Source organism: Arachis hypogaea, chromosome 16 (genome assembly GCF_003086295.3).
Source record: "Arachis hypogaea cultivar Tifrunner chromosome 16, arahy.Tifrunner.gnm2.J5K5, whole genome shotgun sequence".
Taxonomy (NCBI): domain Eukaryota; kingdom Viridiplantae; phylum Streptophyta; class Magnoliopsida; order Fabales; family Fabaceae; genus Arachis; species Arachis hypogaea.
Window position 1 is genome coordinate 7,218,351 of NC_092051.1, and position 13,131 is coordinate 7,231,481.

Genomic DNA, 13,131 nt, shown 5'->3' on the forward strand with positions numbered 1-13,131 from the left:
AAAAGAATGGCACCCTTTTAAAGGGAGGCTCTTTGGGTATTATAATTGCGTAACATGACTAAATACTTAATTAAAAAATGAAATCTTCTTGTATATTTTGAGAGCAAATGAATATTTTATTTTGTCAGTTTTAATCTAATTAGAATTTAAGATTTTAGAATGTAGAGTTTTAAGTTTAAGATTTAAAAATTATTTTATTAATATTTTAAAATTTAAACTAAACACAATAATAAATCACAATTAATTGATGAAAGCAAGATCAGTTATATGAATTACTCCGAAGACATGTAAGATTTTTTCTTAAAAAATGCTGAAATGATCAGATGAAGTTAAATATTTAAAAGATAAAAGGATAAATAGGTCCCTGACCTTTTGTCCTGCGGATATTTTTGTCCTTAATCATTGAAAAATACTTTTAAATTCCTGACCTTCACAAAACTTGGACGGATCAGTCCCTCTATCCAAATGCCTCCGTCAGGGACTAATCCGTCCAAATACCTCCGTCAGGGACTGATCCGTCCAAATTTTGTGAAGGTCAGAGATTTAAAAATATTTTTCAATGGTCAGAGACAAAAATATCTGCGAGACAAAAGATCAAAGACCTATTTGTCATTTTCTCTACTTAAAATACTTTTTAGAGTTCGGACATGTTTCATTGGATTTAAATATTTATTCGTATCTGACTTTCTATTTTGGGGTGGTGGTTTGGGTTATGCTATGGGCGCATGTGTTAAAATTGTCTATTCAAGTCACACCATCCAAAGTCAAGTCATTTCCACAATACAATGGGCGTTTATAATTAGGAAAATTTTGCAATTAAAAAGTGTTAATTAACAAGTAATATAAATACGTGTCACATTTGCAAACCACTCGTAATAATTGTACTTGCATGGATCATATTAAAATTGCAAATTGCAAGCAAATTGCAGTACAAAGCAAATGGCCGCCATAATAGAATGCAGTACAAGTAATGAAGTAACCAATAATAATAATAAAACCAAATGTGACATAGTTGGAATTGTTCGCCATCATCAATTAACTATTATGACACCATTCACAAACACAGCAAAATGCAATGTTTCTACTTTGGAGAAGTGACATGGCCAAAATCTATTGTTTTTATATTCACTCTAGTGTGCTAGGCTCGTGGAACCCACGGGACAAAAAGACAAAAACATATGTTAAGTAATATCATGTCGTATAATAAGTTAATTACTTTAATTAAATTTCAAAACCATACAATGGGTGCTCAGTCAATTCTAGATAAAATTAATTTAATTAATTAATTCCCTCTCAAAATGTACAAAATAATAAAAAAAATTAATTATTCTATCGATTTCTATAATTTTATTGAATTTTTAATTAGATTTTTATATTTTTTTTTCTTTTTGATTGAGTCTCTCTATTGTATTAAATTTTGTAATTAAGTCATTATTATAACAAAAACGTTAAAATTAACAGAATATTCCGTTAAACAAAACAAATATGCCTAATATTTGATTAAATATTCTGTATAGTTAAACATAATATTCTGTTAATTCTAAGGTTATTTTACGATAAAGACTTAGTTACAAAATCTGATATAGTATAAAAATCTAATTTAAAAAAAAATTATAAAAATTTAATTAAAAATTTGATAAAATTATAAAAGTTCACCGAATAATTAAACCTAAAAAAAAATTGGATACACTAGCTACTACGAAAATAGCTAGACTTTGGTAGCTATATATAATATTTTTTTTATGAGTTATTACTTATTACTCCATTTAGATATAGATATATTAATTAATTTGTTTCCTGCAATGCAGACAAGTATCGCCTTGTTAGTCATTTGCTGATTTAATTAGCTTCCCAATATTACCTACTTAAGCAGCACATACAAAACCTAGACAGAAGAAACTTTTTGGTGCTAATATATGTACATATCCTTAATTATCCACACATCTGATCTCTTTATAATTACGTTATTATTAATTACAACTTGATTCAAATGCACAAAATGTTTTTGTTATTTTTCACTTTCTATAATAATGTAATTTCCGATCCTTAATTAGTCATGGAATGTCATCATCAGCCAAAAGTTGGAGAGATGGATTGTTTGATTTAAGGTGCACGAGCTTCACAGTTCACCATCAACTTGCATATATTCAGACACGTAATAATTAACTACGACAGCTTCTAATAAAGTCTTCTTCTTCCTTTTTTTTTTTCCAACTTTGATGTAATGGTAACCACTCATTATCCAAGAGGGACCTAGAGTAAAATCATTAGTTACTTGCACCCCGGATTTTCTGTTGCTTTTCATTCCTATATTAGTCCACTACTTACTCTATTTGAACTGATTGATAGTGTAAGTAAAACTCTCTCTTTCATTCCATCATATGGTTCATCATTATTGGTAATATGAATGTATATATATGAATACATATTATATTTAACTTATTTTTATTATATATTTTATACGAATAAATAATTTAATAATTGATTTTTATAATATACACCAAATATAGTTATATAAATAATTAATAGTAATATATTTAAAAAAATTAAATTAATAAAAAGAAACAATAATAAATAATTATATTTTTACAATAATACTAAAGATAATATTTAAAGTTACTTTATTTAATATAATATTTATAAATTTATATAGATAACATTCATAATTGTATATTTATTATATTTAAAATTATATAAATATTCTAACAATAATTAATAAATATTCAATAAAATAATTTTATAAACTATTTAATTGATTTTTTATTGTCTCTCAAATATTATGTATTTTTAACATTCTTCTTACCAAGAATTTTTTCGATTTACGTAAAAAAAATCTGGCATAATAGATTTTTTTTTTTGCTTTATACTACAATTTTTTTCTTTCGAGATTTAATAATGACCGAATTTTAAATATTTCTTTTATAAAAAACTTGATATTATATTATAAAATTATTTTAAAATTTTAAATTAATAAAAAAACACATAAATAATTCTATTTTTAACTACAATAAAATGAAATCAAATTAATTAACTAATTAAGGCCACGCAATTGTGTAATTAACTTAAAGTAGGGAATGTTAGAACGCTACGCATATAACAAATTAAATCCGATGCATAAGCTCCTTTTGCCACGGAAAAAAATGTCTCTTCTCAGGACTTCGTAACTGCATAGCAGTGGATTCAATTAAATATAGAAGAGAAATTCTCAAGTGTTTTGAAAGTATATATAGTATTCTTATTTGATCAATGAATTATCTTTTACATTAGTATTATAAGTTTATAACCTCGGTCCTCAGGTTTATGCGAGTTAGTTTCATAACAATTATGATAAGGAAAATAAAAAGATAGATATGAACTCATAATTGAAATTAAATAAAAAAGATATTTACATTGAAATAAAAATAAAAAAATTAAAATTAAATATAAAAATATTTTATTTTTTATTCAATTTATTTATATAATAAAAAAGAGATTCCTCAATCTAATTTATTTATTAGATAATTTGAAAATTAAATTAAAAAAAATTCACTTAACTTCACTTATCTATACTATAATTTTATTACGAAACTAAAAAAAAATTTAAATTTTTAAATTATTCTATATTACAGACTATAATAATTTAGGAGGTGATCTATTAGCCATAACCCACCCAATTATACTTATATATATCGAAATCTGAATAGAATACATAAACACAGTGCCAAAAGAAAAGAACGTTTCCTTTTCTAACAGACTTTTTGTATAAAGTCAAATATCACCAGGATGCAGTTACCATAAAATCATATTAATATTCTCAACGGTTCCACAAATACTAATATAACCGCCTATAACATAACTTTATAAATACAAAACTCTTATTTACCTGAAAGATACGCTATTTATTTTGAATATAATATATTTTATTATCTTACACTTTTTTGATTTGAACGTTGGTAGGTGTTTGTCTGTTGTCGTTTCTCTTGAATCTAACATATACCTCATTCATCTTAAACGAAGGCATGTCTAATTTCTGAACATAACGAGTTATACTTCAAGCCCAACCTACCACACAAGGAACATGAGGTATTTATAACATTTTATTAGGTTAAAAAATTCGAAATCTACTAATATAAAGTTTAATCTAATAATTAAATAAACAAAATCAGAATATATTAAATTAAATTGAACATTCTAAAAATATAAACTAATTACTTTTAAATAATATTTAAACTTTTCATATCACAAATATTTGAAACACGTATCATTCTCCTCATTTAAAAAAAAAGATTCATCTTCGAATCTTGTAGTAAAAAAATAATGTATGAAAAAGATAAATATAAGAAAGATCAAATTTTTTTTTGCACTGCATGCTTTTTTTATTATTTTTTTTAAATAATAAAATCAACAAGAACCATAAAACAACAACAAAACACAAACATGGAAGACAAGGACGATAAGAATATAAAAAATGACGCGAGAGACACTAAATTTTTTTTTTTTGTAAAGATACAGGAAGAACAAATATAAATTAATAAGGATTAATTTAATACTTAAAATTTATTATTAAATGATAAAGAATTCAAAGGATAAACAAAAAGACAAGGACTGAAATTGAACGGAAAAATATGAATTGAAATTGAAAATATAAAATAGAAAATAAAATGATAGATTGAAAGCGACTATAAAGAGAATCACTCTACTTACTATTTAATTTTGTTTTGTTGATTTAACAAAAAAGCAACTCCTCAACCTAACTTATTCACACCATAATTTAAAAATTGAATCAAAAGACTCACTCAACTTTACTTTTTCACACCATGGTTTTCATCACAAAACCAAAAGAATTTTTAAATTTTTAAATCACTTTATATTACGAGTATAATAGTTTATGGGGTATTTATAATCTCTTATTAGAGTAAAATAATTAAAATCTTAAGTCCACTAATATAAAATTTAATTTAATAACTAAATAAATAAAATCAAAATATATTAAATTAAATTAAATATTATAAAAATATAAACTAATATATAACTTTAAATAATATTTAAATTTTTTATATCACAGACATTTAAAATTTAAAGTACATATCAAATTATCTGATCGAAACTATAGATTATGTTCTTCAAACATTGTCAGTCATGATAATTTTAGAATATATGTAATATATAGTTGCAATATGCCAATATATGTTGCTCGAAATAATCATATTGCCTTTTTATTAGTTTAACTTTTTTAGGATAAATAATTTTTTAACATTGTATGAAAAATTATTTGTGATATAAAGATTTAAAATTTAATTTTTTTAATCCAAATTTTTTTTTAACACACTACAAATATTCATGCCGAAAGAAAAAATATGTAAAATTTATGCAAACCTAAAAAGTAATTTCTTACCTGAAATATATGTGAGAAATAAGCAATTTCATGACATATATAAGTTAAAATGATATTTAAACAACTATTTAATTATTTACATATAATAATAAATAGCTATTAAATGGTAATTTCTTAGGCTTAATAAATTTTTAGGTGTATATGAACATAATACACATTTTTAGAGCTTGTATATTATCTTTTTATTTTTATTTTTTAAAAAAGGTCAATAATATTGATGCTTCTTTTATGAAGTTGTCCTTAAGGTAGACCTTATCATCATTACATTCGTTTGGAAAAGTAGCTAAACAATATAATGTGCAATTGAAATGCTCTAATTGAATAGTAGTAAGTAGCTAGTAGTCTTCTATATAGTTTCATCCTCGTTATAACAAGTCCAAATTAAATAACATAACATCAAAATGAATACAATATATATTATAAGAAAATCTTCTATACAGAATTAGAAAATGAAATATTTGATTCAATGGCAGTGATATATCCAAGCAATAATAGACATACAACATACAACTGTATCTGATATATTAGCTTTACTTTCTAGATAACTAGTTATCACTTTTCAGCGCCGGAAGAAGGTCAAAATTTTTTTGAAGAATCTGATTTCTGCATCCTTATACACTTGCATTTAGCCCGTTTGTCACTTAGATTCTGCACAAATTAAAGTAATTTAAAATGTTAATCAGTATATGCATGCATCTCAAAGATATGATGAATAACTAATAAAACTGATATTATATAGTATAAATTAAAGTACTAGCTTAGATAAATTAATCTACTATTGTGAAGTTAAAAGAGTTTTTTTTTTTTTGGTGACTAGAAGAATCTAATTAAAGAGAATATTTTTATAGATTCGTAAAATATGAAAGAGAAAAACGTGTTATATTTTGTTTTTATTAAGATAAGAAAAATTTTACATCCATGTATTAAAGTTAAACAAAACATCTAATCTAAATCCAAAAAACAACTCAAATGGTACAGTGAGAAATTATCAAACACTTATAAATCCACCTCAATAATGCACGAGTTTAATTAATTAACAATACATATATATGCCATGATAAAATTGAGGATCAAATTTGGATCCTTATAAAAAATAAGAAACTAGCTAGCTAGTACCTGAAGGCTCATAATTAAGCAGTAATTTCAACAATAATTATGTTATGTGTTTATTGAAAACTAGTTATATGCATAGAATATATAAAATATATATTAAAAAATCTAAAATTATATATATATATATATATATATATATATGATCTAGTAATTGATCCTTTTTTTGTGAATATAGATGCATGTTTTACGGTTAATTTTTGTAGAAATGAAAAAAAATTGTGTTTAATTCAGTATCATGGTTAGTTAGTGTATTTTTTATTATATGGTGAAATAATTTATTTTTTATATGAATTTATGATATATGAATTTATTTTTTTAATTTTAAATAATAAATCGAACTCTCAAATATGAAAAATCGAAAGATTCAATTTATAGTGAGATAATTTTTTTTGTTGTTTTCAAATAAATTAGAGAGTCCGATTAGTATGTTTAATTTTTTTTTAATACTACAATACAAATATGATCCTTAGATTTGAATTAAAAAAAAAGTTTAAAAACTACAAATCTAACTTTTAAATTTATAATTTGTGATATCATAAAAAAATAAAAAAACATAAATCTGATTTTTAAATTTATGGTATCAATATAAATAAAAAATACACTACATTTTTACATTATTAAAAAATACTACTACAACCCCAATATTAAAAATAAAAAGGGCATGTTTTACATATATGTCAGATAGACAGTGCAAAAATGATAGTACATACTACATAGCTTTATATGAGTTAGCTAGTGATTAATTGTATGGAGACGAGTAAGGACATTTCATTATATAATTCTCAAATTAAACAAATTAAACTTGCAATGTATCTAGCTAGCTATCCTTATAGTCATAGAATTGTCAGTTACGCACCTTAAATTGTTTCTGAAGATCTTTTATGTATCCTACAGCCATGTCCAACATGTCTGCTGTGCTGGCTTGCTGCTCAACAATGTACATACATACAAGTCAATTTATATGTTGACTTTTCCAATGCAAATTCAAAAACCACGCCACTCCATCCATATATATATATTCCTCCATGCATGTTTCATGAAGAATATAATCATGATTAACAATCTTACCTTGTCCATGTTCGGAACAAGCTCTTCTAATAATTTCATTCGTTCACTGATCCGAGTTCTTCTCACCTGAAAATAACTACATACTTATTATCACCATCACAATCATTAATTTACAAATTAATTATTTGAGTTCATGAATTTGATGAAAGCTGTTTAGTTAATTATTTTAAAAGATATTTTTAATACATGCTTCCAATTATCAATTAGATTGAAAATAATGAATATTCTCTTTTTAAAATTCCAAATTAAAATATTGAAAATCTCTTCTATTTTTTAATTTATTTAGTATTTCAAATGATTCTTTTAAAATAAAAAATTATAATATATACTATAACATTACAAAAATACTTGATATACAAAAAATTAACTACTAATTTAATTATTAAATTAATTATTATATATTTAATAAATAATAAATATGTTATTTTATATATTTTTTAGAGGAGTGTTAGGAGGCCAGCAATTTTTATGTTTTGTAACTATTAACTGACTATCAATAGTATTTTTAATGGTGTGAGATTACATCCAATGATAAGAGATTACTCACTTTTTTTATGATTAAGTACTAGCCACAAAATACAAAAATTGCTGCCCCTAAATTTTTTCTATTTTTTATTTTAATATATATTATATACAAATGACTAATTTGATCTATAATTTTAGTACAATTATGTCATAGTTGATATCATTCATTATACTATTCACACACGGTATATGTACTAATTCTTACTTAAATAAGTAAATGTGAATTACATTACACTGCAACTATATATGAAAAGACTACCCTTAATTTGGGTCAAATATATAGTTTGGAAAAAAAGAAAAAAGATGGTACGTACATACCCTTTCGGCAATGCTTCTGGGATGAGTAGCACATCCTCTTTTGGCTCTAATTTTACATGGAACAGAATCTGATAATGGGAAGTGAATCATATTCTCCATTGCAAACATCTCCGATTCCGCTTTTGGAAAACTTAGTTGATGCGATAGTGTATGAACAACTTTATTATTCCCAAACTCTTCATTCTAATGATCATCAACATATGTAATTAATTATAAATTGTGTATTTGATTTGATGGAGAAACTAAAATAAGAAAATATGAATAAAATGTAGTACCTGATTAGCATAAAAAATTAACTTATGAATCCTATTTTGGTCGTCCCTCTTGTATGATGTCTCATTCCAAGAACCATAATTAGGGAAGAATAATCCACCATTACGGTTATTATTATTAGTTGCCGTTGCTGAAGAAGAAGGGCTTCTTGATGATGAGAAGCTAATTTGGTTATTGAATCTGTTCATTGTGGATAGACTAAGTTCATCACTGCCACTGTAGTTTCCAACACCTTTCGTCATAGTATTTGCATTAGTATCATACCCTGCAAAAAATAATTATTCATCACAACGTAACACATGTATACATATATATACTTTTAACAAAAATACTATTTAGACATTAAAATTAGTCGCTAAAATTAATTATCATAAATTGTATATATATATATACATAATTTAATTTATTTTTAATATATATTTTAGATAAACAAGACAATTCCGTACATCATTTCAAGATGTCATTCGCACATAGTTAATTAATTAGTTTCTAGACCTTGAAAATGAAGTTAATTACCAAATTTTCCAATCTTGTGTGTTCTAGAAACGGCACACTATTGGTAGGTAAATTAAATTTCACTCTCTGAAGAATCTTTTATAATATATATGTTCATTTTTTTTTAAAGATTATTGTATATGAAAAAAGTAATACCTGAAATTATAGCCTTATGAAGAAGAACCACTTGACAAACATAGAAAACTTGAATCATGAGATTCCAAAGCTAATAATATAAGCAGCAAGAACAAAAAGTGCATGTGTGTAAAAGTACCTTCATCAACAGCACTACTTTTTCTAATTTTATTCCTTATTCTTAATTAATATGCTAATTAAAAATAAAACAAGGACGCGAAAAAAGAGTAATGAATGAGAAGATAGAGAAGACGAACCGTTATTATCGTGGAAGGAGAAATGCGAAGCTGGAAAAGTGCTCTGCCTTGGTAGATCCGTTCCAGAGGAAGTGGAAGCGGAAGGTGCAGTTGACGAGTTGTGGAGTCTGGTGAAGCGATGATTCGAATTCATCGAAGAAAGTGATGGCGGTTTTGTTGTTGAAGAAGGCTTATTGTTGTTGGAGCTGAAGAATCTCGAGAACGACGACGACGACGACCTCTCCTGTTCAGATGAACAAGAACCTTCAACAACCTGTAACTGTTCGAGGACTGAAGGAGGAGCAGAGCGAAATCGAAGCAATCCTGATGCTGATGACGACGATGAGTTTAGCTGCTGTTGGTGATAACGGGAACTGGAATCCATTATAGGTAGCTAGGGTTCTTCAGCTTAATTAATTAATTGTAATGAGAATGAAGCAAGTAACGTTTAAGAAAATAAAAAGGGCTTTTGGTTCCACAAAGTCAAAATTCAAAAATTATTTGTAATAATAAGTAATAGATGACTGGGTTGGAAAGCAAGAAGCATGAGAGAGAGAGAGAGAGAGAGAGAGAGAGAGAGAGAGAGAGAGAGAGAGAGAGAGAGAGAGAGAGAGAGAGAGAGAGAGAGATGAAAATGAATGTTAATGGTTGGGGCCTGAGCATGTTCGGCCAATGAAAGACCACGAAAACGCAACAACCAAAGTCAGGGGACTAATTTTTCTATTATTTTATTTTTCCACTTGGATTATATATAGAGCTTCATGATTCCCAAAATAGTAATCCTTTTTTTTATTATTATTTTGTACTATTTCCAATTTCTATTTTTTTAACATGTATTATATATACCTATTGTATCTATATGTAGATACAGGGTTTTTAATAAATAATGCATCTACTAGTATTCGTTAAGGGTTTAAAAATTATTTTTTAAAATGTATTGAATGATTTTAAAGCTTTAATTATATATATATATTTTAGACATTTTTTGTTTTGTAACAAGTATATTTTTAGGAACAAATAACGTTAAAATTATGATACACACTGACATAGACACAGGATACGACATAATATGATACGGGATATATTGACACACGAATATTAAAATCTTATAAAATACGAGCATACGCATATATAAAATATAAATTATTTTTTAATTATTTTTAATATCTTATGTTAAATATATAATATTTAAAATATTTTTTATTTTAATAAATAATAATATATATTATTTCTGAATTTATTTTAAAAATATATATTAAAAATAAGGTTAAACACACTGACATGTGATGATATTTAAGTGTGTCTATATCAAATGTGTTCAAAAAAATATTTTTATTATTTTTTATTTAGGCACAGATCTATCAAATGCGTATCTGAAATATGTCTGATATGTATATACGACAATTCAACAAAATATATGTATTTCATAAATTAAAAGATATAAATTAAGGAAAGAAGTCTTATTATGCAGATATATTTTAAAGAATTTAAAGGTTTTATTTTTAATTTAGAATACATAGGAAAACAAATTTTCTTTTCACGACAACGATGATAATAATAATTTAGAATACATATATAGGAAAACAAATTTTCTTTTCACGATAATAATAATAATAATAATAATAATAATAATAATAATAATAATAATAATAATAATAATAATAATAATAATAATAATAATCTCATTCAAAAGAGTGTAAACAATTTTGTGGCAGTTTAAATGAGCGAATTTTATAAAAATGCTTCACATTTTTTTTTAAATGACGATATGATTCAAACTATATATCTATGTATTCAATATACGTAAACGTTCGCCCAATAAGTTAAAGCCTTTTCTGTTTGCAGACACAGATCAAAAAATCGTGTAGTCTCTGCAAATAACTCATTTAAATATCGTATTCTTAAGGCAATTGGCAGGGCCAGAAAGTAATATATCTCTTTTAAAAAAACTCACACAACTTGCTCAATCTTGACTTTCATTAACCATCTTCTACGAAAAAGAGAAACCAGGAAAAAAGTTTTATCGATAGAACATTATTCAACGATATCATCAAATGCTTTATATTCACTTTAATGAACAAAAATTTAGTTATCACATTTATACATTAATATATTCATTAAATATTATATTATACGTTTCTTGTTTAATGTTTATCAACAAATTTTTTATACAAAAAAAATATTGTCATTCATAAAAATAGATATATAATACTTACGGATAATAGAATTAAGGAGACCACTTTAATAAAGACATTAAAAATATATTTTTTTAAGATATTTAATTACATATGTTATGTTATTATTGAACATTTTTATTAAACTGATTAATAATTTATTTTTTAATAAACCAGAACAAATTTGGTTTATTATACCAATAATAATAAACTCAATTATTTGTATTATAATTATTAGACCCGATTTAATTCGATCGAATTACACAATCTAAACCAAATATCTTTAAACTTTTTGATAAAAAGACAAATATATTCCTGATTTTTTATTTTATGGATATTTAAATTCCTAAAAATTTAAAAATATAATTAAATCTCTAAAAAAAATAGGTTTATTGTTATTGTTATAAAAAAAATCGATTTTATTTTAATTTGTTAAGAAATTTAAAATAACCGATTCATTAATACGTTTAATAATAATACAAAACGTAAGCATCTTTACAAAAAGACGTTTTAAGCGTCTTTATGGGAGCATTCCCCTAGAATTAAAGTAGATCTAAAATTAAAAAAATATTAGATATTATTTATTTATTTTCAATTATAAATTAAAAGTGAGTTTAATATTTGTTTACAGAAGATCTTAACAGGTAAAAACAAAAACAAATCTAAATCTTTTTAGTTTTTAAATCTACATGAAAAGTATTACAATATTCTAAAATATTCTCGTTGTTCTTCATATAAATTTGACCATTTTTCTACTCTGAAAATATTTTTACAAACAAAAGACAACTAATTCACTGTATCCTTCTTCCAGATCTAATAAATCACTATGTTCAAATCATTTATAAAAGATAAAATAAGACACCACCAAAAAAAACACCACAAAAAATTATTGAAAAGTAAATACAAGAGAGAAGACCGGGCAAGGAAGAACAGAGGGAATGAAAAGAGGAAAGGAAAAAAGAAAAAGAAGAGAGAATGGAAAAAAAAAAGGTTGGGAAAAGAGAAAGAGAGTGATGGAAATATTGTGTCGTATTATTTGAAAACAAAATTGAATTAGGTAGGAAAAAAGAACCTTAATTGTGCATGGATCTTTTAATTTCACACACATTTCTATATACGAGTAAAATATATCTTATTTGTGGACTATAAGAAGACTTAAATTCGCCAACGAGTTATAGTTCAAATGGCATAGTCTTTCCATACTCAATTAAAAGATTGGGGGTTCAAGTCTCCTATCTTTGATAAAAAAAAAAAAAAAGACTTAAATTCATATATTGAAGAATTTAACAGAAAGATGTTAGATAATTAACTATCTTCTATGTTTTTTATCAAAAATGTTTGCCCAAAATTAACATCCCCCTTATATCAATAGCTATGCATATAAATACATATACATTAACAAAAAGATATTTGTTGATGA

General features: G+C 24.7%; 1 protein-coding gene across 2 annotated transcripts; it reads right to left on the reverse strand.

Annotated features, from left to right (window-relative positions):
* Positions 1-5,770: 5,770 nt before the first annotated feature.
* Positions 5,771-10,259, reverse strand: LOC112758816 (transcription factor bHLH130). 2 transcript variants are annotated; one of them, XR_003179818.2, is made up of 6 exons: positions 9,559-10,259; positions 8,674-8,936; positions 8,395-8,581; positions 7,556-7,621; positions 7,344-7,412; positions 5,771-6,022 (listed from the first exon to the last, which is right to left on the reverse strand). XR_003179818.2 is itself a non-coding variant. In XM_025807593.2 (6 exons), the coding sequence occupies exons 1-6, from the start codon at positions 9,920-9,922 to the stop codon at positions 5,951-5,953; spliced, it is 1,017 nt and encodes a 338-aa protein (XP_025663378.1). In that variant the 5' UTR covers positions 9,923-10,259; the 3' UTR covers positions 5,771-5,950. The 2 variants fall into 2 exon arrangements, 1 of the variants encoding a protein (XP_025663378.1); XM_025807593.2 differs by having other exon boundaries at positions 8,399-8,581.
* Positions 10,260-13,131: the final 2,872 nt, after the last annotated feature.